Raw genomic sequence first — 21,125 nt, 5'->3', positions numbered from 1 at the left:
GTGTAGTTTTTTTTTGATGTTGATAATTGAGCTTAAATTTCTCCCCCTGCCACCCCCATTTTTAATCACACTCTGCTCTTTTAGGAATAAGTAAGTGAGAAGTAAATTTCAGGTCCTTTGGAAATTTTTTCTGGTGCTGTTCCAGTGTCTGGAACGTCAAACTAGATACCTCTCTCAGGGACCCTTGTCCTTGCCTCTCCTCTGAGCCTGGAGACTGTCCTGCCTACTCCCTTTCCACGGCCATCCCCTGGAGTTTCCGATTAGGGCATCTGCTGGCCTCGTGCAGGTCAGAAGGTTGCCCCTCTGCCTCATTCATCATTTTCTTCCCCCGGAGGATTGATAGCACCTTTGCAGTTTTCTAAGGGCTCTTACTACTATTAACTAGACAGGGTCTTGTGTTAAGTGGGCCTTAGTGCACCTCTTACTCCCTTCCTCTGAAATCCCGTGTGGAAGGACAGAGGTGTGCAGGGCTGATACTGTAGGTCGTATGTGAATAAAAATTGGAGTCTTTGTTCATCTGCTTTTCAGACTAGGGCCCAAGCTCTGGGTCTTTGGGTATTTCGTCAGAACAGCTAGGAATTGGGCTGCCTGGCATGAGTATGTGTATCTTAGAAAGAAGACGGGAGAGGAGGGATTTTAGAGGCAGCTTTCCTTTCCTTTGTTTCCTGCCGCCACACACGCCACACTTCTCAGGTGTGGACAGGTGCAGGTGCGGGGAGGCCCTGGGGCTGGGGGCGAGGGTAAATCAGGAATTGCAGTTGGGAACAGCTGTAAGGAGAGGGAAGTTTCTGGGGTCCGCAGAACAAGGTGGCAGTTTCAAGTAACCACCACTCATAAGGTAAACAATGCTTATCAGCTCCTTTTAAAATTTGAGTCTCTCCTCATGTCACTCCTCTGCTCAAAACACTTTAAAGACTTCCCATTTCATTCACAATCAAAACCAGAGACCTTCACAGTGGCCAACATGCCCTCAAGATTGGTTTCCCCATTTCTTCTGTGACTTTTCCCTCCCACTGTTTTCCCAGTTGCTCCCTCAGCTTCAGCCACACTGCCTCCTTGCTGTTGGTCACATTCCACATCCAGCCCTGCCTCAGGGTCCTTCAGTCTCCCATCCCTGTGCCTAGACCACTCCTGCCCACATGCCGCCCTCTTGGCGAGGCCTCACCTGCTCCTCCACAGGCAGAGGGCTCACGCCTGCCTCTTCTTTGCCCCTAACTCATGTCTCTGCTGTTACTGCCATTTGTGAAATAGGGATGGTATTAGTTCCTACCTTCAGGATTGTTGAAGGGACTAGATGAGTGAATACAGGTCAAGTACTTAGCGTAATGCCAGACACAGCATGGCCTTTTAGTGATCGAGAGGTAACTGTCTCAGCACGGCCTCTTTTGGAGAGATCACAGAATGGCTTGTGTTTCTGTGGTGCTGCGCTGCAGTCCCAGAGGGCATTTAACCATCACCGCCTGCTCTCTTCTCCTTTGGAAAGTTGTTCTCGGGGGCGGGGTTCTGAAATGTCGGCTGCCTGGGAGAACTGGGGGGAAGGGCAAGCCCAGGACCTTTGCCTATGTGTTTTTCTCACACGTGTTTTTCATTGTATTTAACTTTCAGAATGTTTGGTTATTTGTATTTAGGGAATAGGTTAACTTCTAAAGTAGAGATTTGTGTATGTGTTTTTAATGTTAGATAAAAAAAATAAAGTCAGTCCTGGTATTTATTTGATAGCTGGTTAGTTTCTTGGAACTTCAGAAGAGCTTTTCAAACCACCCAAAACAGTAACTATTTCAATACAGAAATACGTGTAGAAACTGAAACCACTTATATTCACTTCAGGTTGTAGCATAGGAAACATTTAGGGAGTTGAAAACATCAAATCTGCTTGGGTATTTTTCTTGAGGTTTTTCTTTTTAGTGGGGAGAAACAAACCTGTTGAAGAAAGACTGGTTTGCAAAACGGAAAATCACTAGTTAGAACAGACTTTTTAACAAAATATTTGGAATCCTGTTGTTCAGAATACACATTGCTGCACAGAGTCAGAACTCCGAATGGCCGAGTGAGTTATTGCGGTGTTTTTCAGAACTGTTGAAGAAGGTGTGTGTCTGCTGACATGCAGGTGCTGTGCTTGATCACTCTCTTGTGCACACTCTTGAGGTGGCCTTGTGGGACTAGTTCCTGACAGGTCTCAGTTTCTGGGGACACCCTGTCTCTTCATGTCGGGAAGTTGCATGTTTGGTCCTGACTCCCCAAATGGCTGCTTGGGAAATGCTTTCACAGTTACATTCTAATGCAGAGTGTGGTGTACTTCCTTCATGGGCTGTGGCTTCTGGCAGTCAGATCCTCACATTACTGTTGACTTTGGTAGAGAAAGATGGAGAGCAGACATAGAACAGGGCACCACAGAGCTAAGGCGGGTTAAGTAGCAGGGACTGTCCTGTGGAACTGATGCTTCATTATAGTTATGATTCCAAATAAGTACCCTTCGCTGTTTTTTCATTTTTTTATTCCCATCATTCTATATAACCCATTTCTGTATAGCCTAGTTTGTCTTTGGAAAACATTGACTTATCTCACCTAATTTTTATTGATTTATTAGCTTTATAGTAATGTGTTTAAAATTACATCCAGTAAAGTATAAAACAGTGCCTAATTTAATATTTTAAAAATTTAGTTCAGAATTATTTTAAAGCCTGGAACCTAAGGAAAAAATTGTAGGACCTCAGCATTTGTGGCACTGTCTCGTGAGTAGGAAAACAAGACTCTATGGAGTTAGACCCTCCTCCTAGATACATCTAAATTCTAGTGTCTGGGATACAGCCAGGCACAGAGTAGGCACACTAGTTTGTTGGATAAAAATAATGGAGGGGTTGTAGATGGCTAAAAAAAAAGAGGATAAAGAGCTGCAGAGGACACATGCCCTCAGTGCCTTTTCCCATTGGAATTGGATGGGATGATGCCAAGGCTTGCTCACTTCAGATGGCTTGTCTCTCTTGCTCAATGGTAAGGTCCTTGAGAGAGGGAATTGTGTGTTTATTTATATGTTATCTGTGTCCCATCCCCATTGCCTAGTAAACAATGACAACCTCTTAATGTTTTTTTAAATGAGTAAATATTACAGAAATGAACTAACGAAATGAAAATTTACATTCTTCTAAACTTCTTTACAAAGTTTAATTGTGGCTGCCTTCCATGGCTCCTCTTAATTTCTTTGCTCACATCATAACCCCTTTTCCTTGTCTTCTATATGTGTATTTAATGAATCCTAGACTCATCATGAGTCTGATGAAATCTGTGGCTCCTCTCTTCAGAGAGATGCAGAGGTGCAGTTTTTCAGAGGTGTTGTATGAAATACTATGAAGCCCATTTTTGGATCTGATCTTGCAAGTTTATCGGGCTGAGTAAAGAGTGGGCCCACAACTTCTTGACAGAAATGATGCACACAAGCAGTTTTGAAATAAACTTTGGAGCATAAAATATAAGTGTGGAATAGTGTCCTTATTTTTGTGCCTTTGGCTACTTGACTCTAACTTGTTGTTTTATTTATTAGATCTCTCATTTTCCTTATTGTGTTTTAAAATTCCTAGCTGTGATTTGGAATGGAAAATTGGAGCTGAGATTATAGACAGGGCTGCTCCCAAAAGGATCGTCAAGTTGTTGGGGGTACAGTGTTCTTTTTAGTTTTTAAAGTCAAAGTAGACTTAATTGGTGGGTATTTGGTGTGTCTGATACAATTTTTTTAAAACCCCATTTTGTGTCATTAACTGTATGTATTAACTCTTTGCTGACATTTGGAAGTCCTTGTTAAAGTTTAAAAGAGACTTACCATAGATTGGGAGCTCCAGTAGATGGCAGGGAAGCCCCTCAGATGGTGTGACCTCCATGTTCCAAGATGGGATTCTCAGTTTTGTACTGAGTGGTAACTAGTTTCTAGAGGACTGAAACTGGCTTAACCAATTCTTGAGAGACTAATGTGTATGAATACCATTGATTGATAAAGCAGTCATGTGGTGCATGATGACGTTTCTGTCAACAACAGTCTGCATATACGACAGTGGTCCCATGAGATTAGTACCACATAGCCTAGGTGTGTAGTAGATCACAACATCTAGGTTTGTGTAAGCGCACTCTATGATGTTCACATGACAACAAAATTGCCTAATGACACGTTTCTCAGAATGTATCCCCGTTGTTAAGTGACACATGACTGTACAAGACATTCAATATCAGCCCACTATAAGCTTATATTCATGTATCAGAGTAGCTATATTTTCATAACTTTACCTATTTTTCAAGTTTTCTAAAAAGCTAGATTTACCATCTAGCTTCAGTATCAAAATGAATTCATTAATCAGCAGAGGCAAGACTAGGTAGAGAATTTGTATTCTCTGGCTTTCTAACTCTTGACTCTTCCAGCAGCTGTCAGGGGAATAAGGAGAACTGCTTTTCATATGGTGAGGAGGCTTTCTAAGGCTTTATTCTTATGTTACTTTATGTAAGATAGATGAACTTCAGAATCCTTAGCTACCAGTGTCAGCAATCAGAGAGCTAATTACTGATCACTTTCTTTAGATCAGTTTTTGAGTTGTTCCAAACACAGCAGAACGCCAGGAAGCAAGCAAAGAAAGGCTCCTAGGATGCTAGAATGGACTGGCCTAAGCCCATGTACAAAAGCTCATGTATTTTATTGATAGTTGTCATTCAAGGTCTCACTCAGATCCTTATTTAATTTTACGTAAAATTCTAGCAAGTTCAATAAATTCTTATTTCTAACCTTTAGCTGATTGATAGAGCATAGAGACTTTATAGAGTCTGGCACACTGATAGCAAGAGATGAGAAAGAATCATGAAATCATAGTTGAAAACTCTTAAAAACATGATATTCCTGAACAACTAGTGAATCAAAGAAGAAATTAAAGGGAAAATAAATAAGCTTCTCGAGACAAAAATGGAAACACAACATACCAGAACTTATGAGGGTGCAACAAAAGCAGTTTTAAGAGGGAAGTTCAGAGCAGTAAATGCCTATGTTTAGAAACAGGAAAGATCCCAAGTAACCTAACTCTACACCTTAAGGGACTAGAAAAAGAAGAACAAACTGAGCCAAAAGGCAGCAGAATGGAGGAAATAGTAAAGATTAGAGCAGAAATAAATGAAATAGAGAACAGAAAAACAATAGAAAAGATTAACTAAACTGAGAGTTGTTATTTGAAAAGATAAACAAAATTGACAAACCCTTACCTAGATTAACCAAGGAAAAAAGAGGACCTAAATCAACAAAATTATAAATGAAAAAGGAGACATTACAAGAAATACAAAGGATCATGAGAGGCTATTATGAACAACTATATGCCAACAAACTGAACAATGTAGAAGAAATGGAAAAGTTCTTAAAAATGTACAACCAAGACTGAATCAGGAAGAAATAGAAAATCTGAATAGACCAATTACTAGTAAGGAGATTGAATCATTAATCAAAAATCTCACAATGAAGAAAAGCCCAGGACCCGATGGCTTCACTGGTGAATTTTACCAAACATTTAAAGAAGAATTAACATCAGTCCTTCTCAAACTCTTCCAAAAAATCAGAGGAGGGAACGCTCCCAAACTCATTTTACGAAGCCAATGTTATCCTGATACCAAAGCCTGAAAAGAATGCTACTAGAAAAGAAAACTACAGGCCAATATTCCTGATGAATATAAATGCAAAAATTCTCAATAAAATACTAGCAAACCTAATTTAGCAGCACATTAAGAAGATCATTCACCATGATCAAGTAGAATTGATCCCTGGGGTGCAAGGATGGTTCAACATATGCAAATCAGTCACTTTGGTACATCATATTAATAGAATTGGAAAGCAAGAAGTAAAATTGTATTTACAGATGACATGATTTTATATATAAAAAGATCTTAAAGACTCTGAAGAATTGTTAGAACTAATCAGCAAATTCAGTAAAATCATGGGATACAATATTAACATAGAAAAATTAGTAGTGTTTTTATACACTAACTGAATTTTCTGAAAAGGAGATAAATCGATCTCATTTACGATAATAAGGAGGTGAAAGATCTCTACTGTGAAAACTACAAGACATTGATGAAAGAAACTGAAGACAGAAATAAATGGAAAGATATCTCGTGTTCATAGATTAGAAGAATTAATATTATTATAATATCAGTGCTACCAAAAGCCACCTATAGATTCAATTCAATCCCTACCAAGATTCCAATGGCATTTTTTACGGCAATAGAAAGAACACTCCTTAAATTTATATGGAACCACAGAAGACCCCAAATAGCCAAAGAAATCCTGAGAAAGAAGAACAAAGCAGGAGGCATCACACTTCCTAATTTCATGATTATAAGGCTATAGTCATTAAAGCAGTATGATACTAACATAAAAACAGAGTGGTAGACCAGTTGAGAGCCCAGAAATAAATCCAAGCATATATGGTCAACTAATATTTGGCAAGGAAGTGAGAGTACTTAATGGAGAAAAGATAGTCGCTTCTGTAAATGGTTCTGGGAAAATTGGATATTCACTTGTAAAAGAATGAAACTTGACCCCTATCTTACACTACTCACAAAAATTAACTTGAAATAGATTAAAGACTTAAATGTAAGACCTGAAACCATAAAACTCCTAGAAGAAAACATGTGAAAAGCTCCATGATATGAGTCTTGGTAAGGATTTTTTGGAAATCACACCATGGAAAGCACAAGCAGCAAAATCAAAATAAACAGGTGGGACTACATCAAACTAAAAAGTTTCTGCACGGCAAAAGAAACCATTAACAAAGTGAAAAGACAACCTATGAAATGGGAAAAAATATTTGCAAACCGTGTTTCTGATACGGGGTTAATATCCAAAATCTATCAAGAACTCATACAAGTTAATAGCAAAAAAAGCAAATAATCTGGTTTAAACATGGGCAAAGGACCTGAACATTTTTCCGAAGAAGACATATGAATGGCCAAAGAGGTACGTGAAAAGATGCCCAACATCACTAGTCATTAGGGAAATTCAAATTAAAACCACAGTGAGATAGCACCTCATGCTTGTTAGAAGGGCCATCATCAAAAAGACAGGAGATAACAAATCCTGGCATGGAGGTGGAGAAAAGGGACCTTGTGCACTGTTGGTGAGATTGTAAATTTGTACAGCCACTATGGAAAACAGTATGGAGGATCCTCAAAAAATTAAAAATAGAACTACTGTGTGATCCAGCAATTCCACTTCTGGGAATATATCCAAAGGAAACAAAAACACTAAGTCAGAAAGATATCTGCACCCCCGTGTTCATAGCAGCATTATGTCCAGTGGCTGAGACATGGAAACAACCCACGTGTCCATCGATGGATAAAGAAGTTGTGAGAGAGATATATACACATATACACATGCTCGCACACATAGTGAAATGTTATTCAGCCACAAAAAAATGAGGAAATACTGCCATTTGCAACAACATGGATATGCCTGAAAGGCATGCTAAGTGAAATAAGTTGGATGGAAAAAGACAAATCCTGTATAATCTCACTTCTATGTGGAACCAAAAAAACAAAGTCATAGAAAAAGCGATCAGATTTGTGGTTCCCAGAGGCAAAGAGAGGAGGAATTGGGAGAAAGGTGGTCAAAAGGTACAAACTTCCATTTATAGGATAAATGAGTATTAGAGATAGAATGTATGACATGATGACTGTAGTTGACACTGCTGTATGATATACAGGGAAATTAAGAGAGTAGATCCTAAGAGTTCTCATCACAAGGAGAAATGAGTTTTTCTTTTCTTTTTACTGTATCTCTATGAGATGATGTTGACTAAACCTATTGTGGTAATTATTTCACAATATATGTGAATCAGACCATCATGCTGTACACCTTAAATTTAATACAGTGATGTATGTCAATTATTTCTCAATAAAACTGGAAAAACAAACAGGCTACAGCCCTCTGTCTGCTGCCTGGAGTCCGGGTGTTTAGCAGTGCTTTTGGACACTTTTGGAGGTAGGATGAGGTACATACTTGCCATGGAAGCAGCTCTAAAAGGGGAATCCTAGATGGAAGATAAGATGGAGCCATATTTTAAATGCCAGATGGTTGTTACTTTTTCTGTAAATGAATGAACAGGAAAGAATTGTGGCAAGGCCCAGGACACAAAGGACAGCAGTGCCATCCCTCCTGGAAATTCTTCCTTCGTTGCTGACCTCTAGGGTCTCATTACGATTGCATCTCAGCACCTAGCACAGTGCCTGGCAAGTAGTGGTGCCGCACATTTGTTGATATATGTATCAGTGTCTGCTTTGTGGTCCTTTAGTGTAAGGGCCAGTTCTCCCAAGGGCATGTCTATATCTTAGCATGGTTCTTTTCTATTTTATTTTCATTTTATTATTATTGTTTTTGAGGAAGATTGGCCCTGAGCTAACATCTGTTGCCAGTCTTCCTCTATATTGTATGTGGGATGCTGCCAGGGCATGGCTTGACAAGAGGTGCTAGGTCCGTGCCTGGGATCCAAATCTGTGAACCTTGGGCTGCTGAAGTGGAGTGCATGAACTTAACCACTACACCACCGAGCTGGCCCCTTAGCGTGGTTCTTTAACTGGTGATTTTAAGTGATGTAGAAAAGCAGGCTCTAATAATTTTTAATTCTTCCATTATCAGAAGGCATCAGGGGAAGAATTATTTAATAAATTATACTAGAATACTTAAGTATTTGAGGAAGAAAGAATGATAGATTCCCTACCTATGTCATATGTCAAAATAAATTCCAGGTGAATTAAGGATTTGTAGATGAAGAATTAAGCCCCCTCCAAAAGGTGAATATTCATAAGATCTTGGCCATTTAAACAGGAATCGTAAGGAAAAGGTGATAGATTTGATTACAGTTAAATAGGTATGGTATACATATATTTAAGACAAAATTATAATGGAAACAAACTGAGGAAATAATTTGTAATATAGATGATGATTGCTATTTTTGTTATAGAAAGAGCTCTTACAAATCAATGAGAAAACTCTCCTAAAGATAAATGAAAAGAGAGATCATTAGAAAGCCATTAAATGGCCAGTGAAGAAGGAGAACTTTAACCTTAAAAGCAATTAGAGTATTTAGGACTTAGTATGAAGCTACAGTAATCAAGATTGTATGGTATTAGCAAAAGGATATATGTATAGATCAATAGAAAAGAATAGAGAGTTCATAAATAAACCCACACATAGGTAAAGTCAGTTGATTTTTAGCAAAAGTGCTAAAGCAATTCAGTGAGAAAGGGTAGTTTTTTTAACAGTGTTGCTGGCACAATTAGATATCCATATGCAACATGAATCTTGACCCATACCTTACACCACTTATAAAAACTCAGTGTGCTTCATAGACCTAAATGTAAAACTGTACTTCTAGAAGAAAACATAGGCAATCTTTGCAGCTTTGGCTTAGGCAAAGCTGTTATAGATACAACACCAAAAGCACAATCCATAAAAGAAAAATTTGATGATTTTTATCAGATTAACTCCTCTTTGAAAGATACTGTTAAGCCACAAACTGGGAGAAAACGATTGCAAATCACATATCTGTTAAAGAATATATAAAGAACTCTCAAAACTCAGTAATAAATTGAAAGGCAACCCCAGTTTTGTATGTTTATCGTAATTCCTAAAAAGATACATTGATTTTTTTTTAGTGTAAGAAAATAAGATGTATACATTTTTAAGCCACATGTCTAGTTTAGGTGTTGTGTATAGAGAATTAACCAAAACAAACATTTCAAGAACTAATATTTTGAATCTTTTATAGCAGATGTATACTATTTTAAAGTTTATTTCTCTGTATCTTCAAGTTAGAAAGTTAAAAAGTCTCTGGACAAGCTTAAGCATTTTAGGGAGTCTGGGTAATGCTGTGTTCTGATAAAGGACGTACCTCATTTGACTTTGTATTCCCCATGCCCAGAAAGCTGTGTTTGTTGTATTAAACATCATGTGCCTTTTGAAAGAGAACCTGTGAGAGTTGGCTCATGCAGGTGATTTTTATTAACTGATCTTTTAATTGCTTGTAAATTTGTCTTATGTTAGCGCACCGTTTAAAATCAACTTGAGGACATAAAAATACTTCACTAGCTATTAAACTAAAGTGTTGTTAGTGCAGACTTCAAATTTATAAAATGCTAACCAGTTCTTTAGTCTACATTGTTTGTATTGTTTGACTAGACAAATAGAATCGGGCATTTTTAGATTTGGTATTAAATGTAAACATTTCTACTTTCTGGATCAAAGTTAGACTTGTGAAATTGCTTTGCATTTGTCATAATCTTGACAGAAATTTGAAATGTGAAATCACTTCTTAAAACTAAACGTGTACCCACAGTAAGGGAGTGCTCCAGCAGATCCCCTCTTTGAAGAGAATCCATGTTGTAATTTGTAGTAGAAGAATGTACTCTTATACATGTTGTCATGCTGATGGCAAATTTCCACATTTTAAACATATTTCTAACATATGAACATTTTAAACTTTGTGACTAGTATTATAATAAAATTGGACAAGAGCTAGAGATTTTCCATAAGCTTGTAAAAGGAAGTATTTAAGTTTCACAAGGTATTTTTTAAAAGGTCTAATTTTGGAAAAGTAGGAATTTGTAACTGATTCTTGCTTCATTGAGGTATTTAGAAATACCTTGAGGGATTGTTCTGGCTAGATGGAAATTTCGAGACAGCCAGAGCATCCAGTCTGACTGGGAATGTAGCCGAGGTGGGTGACTCTGTGGTGCCTCTGGCTTCAGTGTCACCTCCCCCTTGAGAACCCTCAGGTTTGTCCTGAAGCAGAGCAGTAGAACTAGAGGGTGAAACAGTCAGCAGCACTACCCTGACCCCTTGCCTGGCTTCATGAGACCAAGATCCTCTCCCTAGACATCGAGTATTGAGATACCACCAGGAAAACTGAGGCTTATCTAGAGATTCTGTGGACCCATAACTCTGCCCTTTTTTTCTTTCATCACATTTTATAAGACTGTTAGGGGTTTTTATGAAACATCAGTGAGTTTAATATTTGAGTTTTCTTAATCGTTGAAGGAAATTATTTGTGCTAAAAATTAAAAGTAAAATAATTCCTACTATAGCTATTTATGCTATGGAGAGATTGGTCTGTGAATCCGTTAAGGGCACCTTGCAAGAACCAAGTGTCCCCAGACCGCTGGTTGAGAATCACTGTCTCAGTGAGTAAGAATATGTCTCGGCTTTTTTTTTTTTTAATTATCTTTTACATTCCTATAAAGAGGTTTCTGCTTATTCAGTTAATGTATGTACACATCATAATATTCTGTTAAGCACAGCTAATTTTTAATTACTTTTTTTTTACAAGTAATGAATGTTCTTGTAAGATAATTCAAATAATACAAAAGTATATTGAATAAAAAGCCTAAAATCCCTTTAACTTTTCCCTCTCACTGCCACTCCTATACCTAGAGGTGACCATTTTTATCAATCCTTGCAAGCTCTGCAGTGATGCCTGGAGCACCATTTGCCTAGTCACCCTTTCAGAAATTACCAGATAAGTGGAGGTGTCCACATTTTAGAGAAGAGGGAACTAGGATGCATAGAAGCCATGTAGCTTGGCCAAGAATACACAGCTAACTAAATGGCCAGGGTAGGATTTGAACCCAGGTCTCTGACGCTTTAGCCCAAGCGTGCTCTCTTCTTTAGGCCATACTGAAAGAAACCACACAGCTATCATTTCTAGCCTGGCTTATCTTTCCCTCTTCATCTGGAAAGTTCACTTCCTGACCCGTACCAAAATCAGATTTGTAGAGTGATTTATGTAAGAAGGCCATGTTGGAAGGGTGTCTGCTGCTTGTCTGATGCGGATTTGTGTGAACGTGTGCAGTCCCACAGTGTATGATTGATAACCTTTTGAGTTCTTGAACTCTTTCCTGTTTTCTTTTGACTTGAAAAAACAAGTTTGCACAAGATCTGAACCAGCTGACTGAAACAAACTGCACCTTCTCTTCACCGATTCCCCTGTTCTCTCCTCCAGGCCCTTCTCAGTCTCCTTTCCCTCTTAGCTTCTATTTGAAGGACATGAATAACCACCGATTGCCCCTATACCCTAACCTCTGCTTCAGCTGCCTTTTGAGGGGTCCTCCCCAAACAGTATTTGCAGAAGTCCTGCTTTCTCTTTAGTGTCAGGTTCACTCCAGTCAGCAAACTTGTGTCGAGTAGGCACTACCTGGGTGCAGGGGACATAATGTGCGCTCGAGGAGCTCTGAGTAATGGAGGGAAACAGGAGAGCATCTGTAATTACAGCTTACTGTACTGATGCTGAAATTACCGGGTGGTCCAGGTCACCAGGTTGGAGGGCAGTGTGGGGAGACCTCAGGAAAGATAAGGGTTGGGGGTGGGAGCCTTTGGGGATTCTAAGCACATGATGGAATTGTCAGGCTCTCCCTGACCTGCAATCAGAGGACCACAGAGTGTAGAATCTGGGATGTCTTCTCAGTTTTGATTGGGTAGGTGGAGGTGCTGTTGGCCAGGCTGGAACACAAATGGGGACGAATAAGTTTGGGTAAAAGATGATAAGCTTAGTTTGGGCAGCACTGATTTTTTAATTCCCCAGCGGGCATTTAGATGGAGTCAGATCTGGGAAAGAAGATAATTGAAATAGGTACGAGATGATGGCATTCATTCTCACTTCTTTTTTTTTTTTTAAGAGGAGAAATGATTTCTTGTTAATTGATAAAACTTAGTTGCTTCTAACTAGAGTGTTGATAAAACTAGGAATAATAGAGATATCCTAAAGCATTAGACTTGTCCAAATTCTTCATGCCTCTTCTGTCTTACTCTTAGACTGTTAGTTCAGATGACCTGACAGTTTTCTGCTTTCAGAATAGGTGTCTAGTCACGTCCGTTAGAACCAACCACTGATCCTGTTTGGCGTAAGAAAGAGTCTTTAGTAACCAGAGCTCTAGGTGATTTTGAATGCAGTTAAGTAGTTCTTACTGGGTAGATAAGAATGCAGATCAGTAGACCCTAGCTTTAGGTTTCTGAATATCATGCAAGAAACAAAAGTCCTAGATTCTGTTGTAAAACTCCTGGGACCTACACACTTCTGCAACAGTACTTGCTATTCTAAGAAATCACGGCCTTTTACCTTACTGTTGGGTCATATGTCGTTTGCTGGGGACCACAGTTGGAACTGAAAAGTGATTGCATAAATCCTGCCGGTTTAAGTGGTGTTGTAGAAGGCACTGATCCCTACTTCATCTGTAGTGGTTTTAGAACATTCTATTTCTATTGCTTCTTTCATGACTCATGGCTACACTGATCAAAGAAAGCCAGAGGAAAAAAGTAGAGGTTTCTACCTAAAACCTTTCTTCTGGTCTTCCCATTTTTATTACTTTCTAATCCCTGTTCTTTCTTTTGATGTCTTTTTTTTTTTTTTTAGGAAGATTAGCCCTGAGCTAACATCTGCTGCCAGTCCTCCTCTTTTTGCTGAGGAAGACTGGCCCTGAGCTAACATCCGTGCCCATCTTCCTCTACTTTATATGTGGGACGCCTATCACAGCATGGCTTGCCAAGCAGTGCCATGTCCATACCCGGGATCCGAACTGGCGAACCCTGGGCCTCTAAACTGGAATGTGTGCACTTAACCGCTGCACCACTGGGCCAGCCCCTCTTTTCTGTCTTGATAATTCACTTCAGAAATGATTTTTTAGAAAATCTCTCAGTAGTTATGACATTCCCCACCCCTCCTTTGGCCATTGCTTTTCCTCAAATTAATTATTAGCATGTTCTTTTGTGTTTTGTTGTCATTTTGATCTTTTGGTAGCCTGCCTAAAATGAACTTTGTAATGTAAATTCCACTTCCAATGCTAGAAATGGCATGATTCAATTGTATTATGATAAATTGACCTACTGAGTGTTGGCAGATGAGCTTCGGTCCTCATTTTCGTGATCTTATTTCCAGCCGGCTTGAGAGGGACCAGTAACTCCCATCCTTTATACAAACAAAGACTTCATTATCTTTCCACCCCTTCCCACGATTCCATGAGTTGGAAGATTTTTTTTCTTAGGGAAGATTTGTCCTGTGATAACATCCATTGCCAGTCCTCCTCTTTTTTTACTTGAGGAAGATTAGCCCTGAGCTAACATCTCTGCCAGTCTTCCTCTACTTTGTATGTGAGATGCTGCCACAACATGACTGGTGAGTGATTCAGGTCTGCATTTGGGATCCAGACCTGCAGACACGGGCTTCCAAAGCGGAGCATGTGGAACTAATTGCTCGGTCATGGGCTCAGCTCCTGGAAGATTTTTTTAACCAAAGGAATTGTATTTGTTAAGTGATATTTTCTTTTTCCATTTTTATTAACGAAGGCCCTGTAGCTGGGTCTGAAATCAAAATATATGCTTCAGATAGTAGTATCAACATTAAGTTTGATTTTTCAGATGGTTGATGTTTTTTAACCTCTGTACCCTTAATATGAATCCAATTTCATTAACATTTTTTAAAAATGAAAATAATCTCAACTCCCTGTTCCATGCTCTTTCTCTCACCTTCTCCTCCCATCGCTTCCATTACATACTTGGTGGGTCCGTTGTAGTCCTAGGATTTCACGCTGAGGCTGTGATCTACATCTTGGGAGTTTCTAGTTTTATTAGCAAGGTTTTTCTTTTGTTTTTTTTTTTTAAAGGAAGATTAGCCCTGAGCTAACATCTGCCGCCAATCCTCCTCTTTTTGCTGAGGAAGACTAGCCCTGAGCTAACATCTCTGCCTATCTTCCCCTACTTTATATGTGGGACGCCTACCACAGCATGGCTTGATGAGCAGTGTGTAGGTCTGTGCTCTGGATCCCAACCAGTTGACCCTGGGCTGCTGAAGCGCAGCGCGCGAACTTAACCGCTGTGCCACGGGGCCAGCCACAGCAAGTTTTTTTTTAATGAAAGATAATTAAAAATATTCACTAAAATGAATTTTTCAGTACCACCTCCCTTTCTCATTTGTAGGGGAATGTAATAGGTTATTCTTTTTGTTGCCATTTTTAGTCCTCTAATACCAGATGTCTAGTTCTGGAGACCCAAGCTCCTGAATCATCACCGTTTTTTACCCTAATTACCAAAAGGCCTTCTCTGTTCCTCTCTCCTCATCTCTCTTAATTTTTCTTTTCTGTGTTGGCCTTGTGTCTTCTTCAACTTACCTACTTTCTGTTTCTGTTACCTGTTGTCTGTTTCTCACAGTGAATTGGGAGCCTGTAAGGGCAAGGGTGTCTCACATTCATCTCTCTGTTCACTGTGCCTACAGCAGTGCCTGGCACAGACGAGCAAGAGCCGGGCAGCCCCCTTAGGAATGCTTTCTGTGTGCTGGGCTCTGTCTTGAATACTTAGCATGGATTCTGTTTTAATCCTTTTAATGCCCATGGCAGCTTCAAGAGGAAGTACATTACTGTTCCTCTTTGCTTTTTAAAGATGGGGAGCATATTTTTAAATAACTTGGTTAAAGTCATACCACTTTGTGTTTGTTTACTGACTGTTTTTACCTCTTTTCTTTGGCCCTTAGGATGAAAAGATAAAATGATTCAAGGACAAAGAGTAGAGTAAGAAAAATAAAAAATCCGGAAAATAAGTAAATGGAATAAATGGCCCCTTGAATAATCATGTGGTCTCAGTGGATGGTCATTTGCCCTTTCTAAAACCTTGCCTCTTAGTTACACTGCTGTTCTTCTCTAGTTTAAATGCCTCAGATTATGTTATTTATCTTTGCAAACTACTTGGTGTAGAATTGCATTTCTAAGATTGTCCAATTTTAATCATTTCTATGTTCAGAAATTATTTGAGCCCTAACTGGAAAGAGTGTGTGTGTGTGTGTGTGTATTTATGTTGTTTTTCTTTTTTTACTCTAATCATGCATCACTTCCTAACAAGCAGGGTGTGTTAGTTTGCTTGGGCAAATGATCCTGAAGAGAACATTTCCAAATAATTGGACTTCCTTGTTGCTGTCGAGGTTAATAATTAACAGAAAAGGAAAGTTTTCTTTAACCAAATAAGACTTTAGGATGATTATTAGTTGATATTTATATTATTTATTATATTTTTAAAACATCAGTTTTGTATAATTGCACCATCAGATACCATCTCCAGTTTTGCATAGAGAAAAGGTAAAAAACGAAATGAGTTTATCCACCAAGTATGAGATGGTAGAAGAAATAATGTAACCAAACTCATTTTATGAAAATTGATTTTGTAGGATTTATATGGAAAGATATGAATTTATTGTATCTCAACTACATATATATTAATGGTTGGGTTTGCTTATAGCAGTAGCATTAGATGTCAATATTTTAACAACAGAATTAAGTTTTTATTTTAACTACCCTGATTTTTATGTTTATGCATTTTTATCGTAAGCCATTTAAAATCCCCCCTTCTTTTGGGAGGAGATAACCAAGTGTATATTATACACAAAATCTTGGTGAATTTCCCTTCTTCCGTAATGAACATCAGTGAAAAGGTGGGTTACTTTATGATTAATTTCTAGGTTTTGTAAAACGAGGGACACATGCATTAAAGCGAGAATAATTGTAATTGCCCCTTGTTCCAGGGGTGGCTTGAGAGTTGGGGCAAGTGACCAAAAATAGAGGTTCAACTTGTACAAAGAGGGTTTAAGTTAAACATCAACTATATAAATTTCCTTTAAAAATTATGATCAAGTGCTATTAGAATTAGGGTTATAAATTCTTCTCACTGGGTATTTAAAGAACATGTGCAGCTAGCCACCATTACTCAGATTGTTTGAATCTGAATGGGGGTGGCCCTCTGGATCCCAAGATCTAAGTAAAGAAATGTGGGTCAATGAATGGAGTCCTCAGCCAGCTTGCTGTCCTGGGGCAGTAGGTCAGATAATTAATTTATGCATCCAACAAGGAATGCCAGGCACAGCTCTTAGGGACATTGTAGAGCCAAGGGTTTGGACTGAATGATCCTTAGGTCCCTTTCATTCTCATTTATATAAATGTTTTAATTTTAGTAGATTTTTCCATCTGCTTCATTAATTTCCATGGAACATCCTTAGTAAAATTATTATACATATCAAAAAATCACAGTGTGTGTAACTTTTGAGTATACCGCCTCTTTGTTTAGTTTGGACCAAGGAAAGGATATTTCATTAACAAGTTGTAATTCTCTTGAAGAATATCATAGAACCTACATCATTTTGGATGTTGAAGCTTAAATGAAAACAGCAAGTGAGTGTTAACAGATGTGGTGGCAAAGGCCGCATGGCCTGCCCCTTCATTCTCTTCTAAGCCTTTTGTAGTCTAGAAAAGCTTCTTGAATTGATCTCTTGTTTTTTGAATGTTTATGTACTAATCATGTCTGTAGTTTCTGAAATGAATGAATGGTTTGTGATGTCCTTCCTAAATGGATTCATCGGTTCATCATCATCTAGTGCTAGCGTTGGGAGAATCCTCAATGTCAACTAGTCTAGCCTTAAAATCAGTACAGGAATGCCATATGCAGAATATTAGACGGATGATTGCCCACCCTTTACTGGAATATTTACAGTGATGGGAAACTTACTATCTTTTCCAGTGTTTTAACGGCTTTATTAGGTAGTTCTTACTGTTTTTAAGTCAAAGTATGCCTCCTGGTTACTTATACCTTTGGTCTTATTCTATCCTTTGAAGTGATATATTATCAGTCTTTTTCCTCATTGACAGTCCAGGAATATTTCTCTCATCTCTAAGCTTTAATTTTCTTATCTATAAAATGATCATGAGTTACATGATCTGGTTATCTCACCAGGATTGAGGTAAAGAACAACTGAGATAATTATGACCTTAGGCAAAATCCTTTTCATGTCTCAGATCATTAATATCTTAGTTTTATCTCTGCTGTATAATGTAATGAGAAGACCAATGTGTGTCCATTGGTTTGGGAACCTTGATACATACTTTCCAGTTGATATTCTTACTGTTAACAGCTGAATTACTTTATTTCTTCATTGAACATTTATTGATCATTCACTGCCTGGCACTTGCTTGGGTCTTAAGTGAAGATAAAAACAGTGAACAAGGCAGGTACCTTCTTTGCCTTATTGGGGCTTAAGTTTTCTTCCCTAAATCTTTTTACTTTGAGATATAAATGCTTTTGATTTTTTACAATAAAATAATATTGTTAGTCTACTTTTACTCCTCTTAGTGTTTTTGGTTTTCTAACTAGCCCATTATTTAACAGAATGTCTTTGATTTGCAGATATATGGAGTCTGGGAGTGATCCTTTTCATGTTGGTGTGTGGACAGCCACCCTTTCAAGAGGCCAATGACAGTGAAACATTGACAATGATCATGGATTGCAAATATACAGTACCATCGCATGTGTCTAAAGAGTGTAAAGAGTAAGTAAAAAAAAAGAAAAAGAATTGTGTGGGTTCATTTTAATATTTGAACTTAATGTTTCTGCTCTTAAGTGTGTGGGTGTGCAGTTAACCCCAGAATATGATTTGAAATTTAATATTCAAATACAGAATGTATTAGCCTATTTCTTAAATATGGCAGTTTTCAGGAAGCCCATTATATGCCTCTTCAGCCACCAGGAGCGGTGGTTACGTTCACTTGAAAGGAAGACATTACCATGAGAACTACTTTTCTCTTTTTTGCATCAGCAAAAAGGAAGATCACCTGGAATTATTCTAAGTTCCAGAGAAGAGTTAGGACATTTTTATTCCTAAAATAGACCATCAACATACCATTTTAGGATTTACACAGTATGTCTCATAATTTTATTCGCATAGTTGAATAAGAGCTCTGTTTTGGTTTATGTGACTCTGGGAAGCCAGCAACCAAAAGTAAACTCAAATTGTTTAGAATTTAAAGCACTGTATAGTACATAGTAGTGAGTAGTGAGTATGTATGTATAATGAGACATACTGTAATGGAATAAAAGAACTGTTGGAAGTTCAGTATTTCATTGACGTTATGGGTGATAGTTTTAAATAAGCTCAACTGAGATTATAGCTACTGCTTAAAGAATTTTGCTTTAACAACAGTTTTGAGTTTCTCCTGTCAGCTGGTAAGGTGGAAATTTGATAGCTTGAGGAATTTTTTCTCCAGTTGGATCCCATCTTAAGCCATGTGGTAGATGGTTAAGAACTTAGGTATTCAAACTCTCTGGAATCAAATATTGGTTTTTCTGTTTACTAATGATGTGAGAATGGTGGAACCAACCTTACAGGGTAATTGTGAAAACTAAGTGCATTCATGTATATCACGCTCTTCGCTCAGTCCTTAGCACATAGGAACCACGTGATGTGAGTATTGACGATGATCTTTATGCCCTTACTGTTATTACTCTCTACCCCAGGCAGCAGGGCGGCTGTCTGTGGGTATACATCGTGTGCATGTTGGATGTTTGTAATTCAAGGAGTATCTCCACAACCCCTGCTGAAAAACTACAACAGATTAACTTATTTTTGTATTGACATGTATCATTCAAAAGGATGTATAAAATGTGCATGTAATAAAACTAACACCTTTGTACTAATTTTCCAGCTTAAGAAATAGAACAGTTCTAATATCTTAGAAGGCTTCTCTGTGTCTCCCTCCTAAGGGATGATCTATCATAATTATAGGACCATTCTGTGTTTTACTTTTTCCTGTGTCAATTTTGCTAAGTTGTGTTTTTTAAGGAACTTACCCATTTTATCTAAATTTTCAAATTTATTAGCCTCAAATATTTATAATGTCCTCTAATTCTGTTTTTAAAGTTTATAGAACAGTCGGGAAGTTGCTCTTTTTCATTTCAATATTGACAGTTTTTACCTTCTCTTATTTTTATCTTGATGAGTCTTGCTTGAGGTTTGTTCATTTTAATCGTCTTTTTCAAACTACCTTTTGTCTTTATTAATTTACTATTGTATTTTTTGCTTTATATTATTAATATTCTTTTCTCTTGTCTGTATTATTTCCTTCTACCTACTTAATGGACTAACTTCTTTTGTTATTTTTCTTCTTTATGTTGGATACCCAGCTCATAAATTTCCTTCCTAGTGTAATAATTAAGGCTATAAATTGCCTCCTAGTACCATTTCAGCTGCATCCCACTGGTTTTGATTTGTACTCCCTTTGTTGTTATTTAGTTCTGAGTATTTTCTAGTTTTCAGTGGTCTACTTGACCCATGAGTTTTTAGAGGGTATTTTAAATTTCCAAATGTATAGTTTTTCCAGTTAGTTTTTTGTTTTTCATTTCTAACTTAATTGCATTGTGATCCAAGAATATAGCCTATATTTGTACTAGTTTGTTAAGGCTTCCTTATGGCCTACATGGAGTCAGTTTTTGTAAATAATCCTTTTGTTCTGGAAAAGAATATACATTGTTTAATTGTTGGGGTCAGAGTTCTATATAAATCCTTAAGATCAAGCTTGTTAATTATGTTGTTCAAAATTACTTACAAGCTGTCTGAGTTTTTGACTGCTTGATCCATCACTGAGATATTCTTCCACTGTGATGGTGGATTTCTTGTTTTATTCTTGGAGGTCTGTCAGTTTTTGCTTTGCATGTTTGAGGCAATATTATTAGGTACAAAAAAGTTGAAAACTATTGTATCTTTCTGGTGAATTGAACCTTTGTATCACTGTTTATCTCTAATAATGGTTTTTACCTTAAAGTCAATCTGTGTTACATAGTTTTAGTTAATAACCACACCAGTCTTCCTTTGCTTAGCACTCATGTGCTATATAGTTTTCCATTCTTTTACTTTAAACCTTTCATCATCTTGGTTTTCAGTGCATCTTTTTTAATAGCTGGAAGCTGGGTTTTTTCACTCCCATCTGAGCATTTTTGTCTTATTTGAAGAGTTTATTTCATTTATATTTGTTGTGTGAACTGATAGTTGTAGATGTATTTTTGCCATCCTTTCACGTGCTTTATATTTGTTCTACTTTTTCATTTTTTTAAAAATCCAGTCCTTTGGGATTGGAGGAGGTTTTTCTTTTTCCCCTTATTTGACTTTTCCTCTTAACTAGCTTGGAGATTACAGTCAGTTATTTTAGTGATTTCTACGTCTATTTTAAAACACACATGCATGTTTGTGTGTTTAATTTAATAAAATCTATAGTTAATCCTTATCTTTATTCTCTTCCCAGACAACACAAAATCCTTA

General features: G+C 37.7%; 1 protein-coding gene across 7 annotated transcripts in view; it reads left to right on the top strand.

Annotated features, from left to right (window-relative positions):
• Window positions 1-21,125, top strand: part of SNRK (SNF related kinase) — a 61,078-nt gene that overhangs the window by 26,867 nt on the left and 13,086 nt on the right. For all 7 annotated transcript variants that reach the window (XM_046664584.1, XM_046664564.1, XM_046664594.1 and 4 more), the window contains one exon: window positions 18,221-18,362. In XM_046664584.1, coding sequence (XP_046520540.1) covers window positions 18,221-18,362 — 142 coding nt within the window. The remainder of the gene's footprint in view (window positions 1-18,220; window positions 18,363-21,125) is intronic.

Source organism: Equus quagga, chromosome 1 (assembly GCF_021613505.1).
Source record: "Equus quagga isolate Etosha38 chromosome 1, UCLA_HA_Equagga_1.0, whole genome shotgun sequence".
In the NCBI taxonomy this organism is placed as follows: Eukaryota; Metazoa; Chordata; class Mammalia; order Perissodactyla; family Equidae; genus Equus; species Equus quagga.
This window is presented reverse-complemented; position numbering and strand designations above follow the sequence as displayed.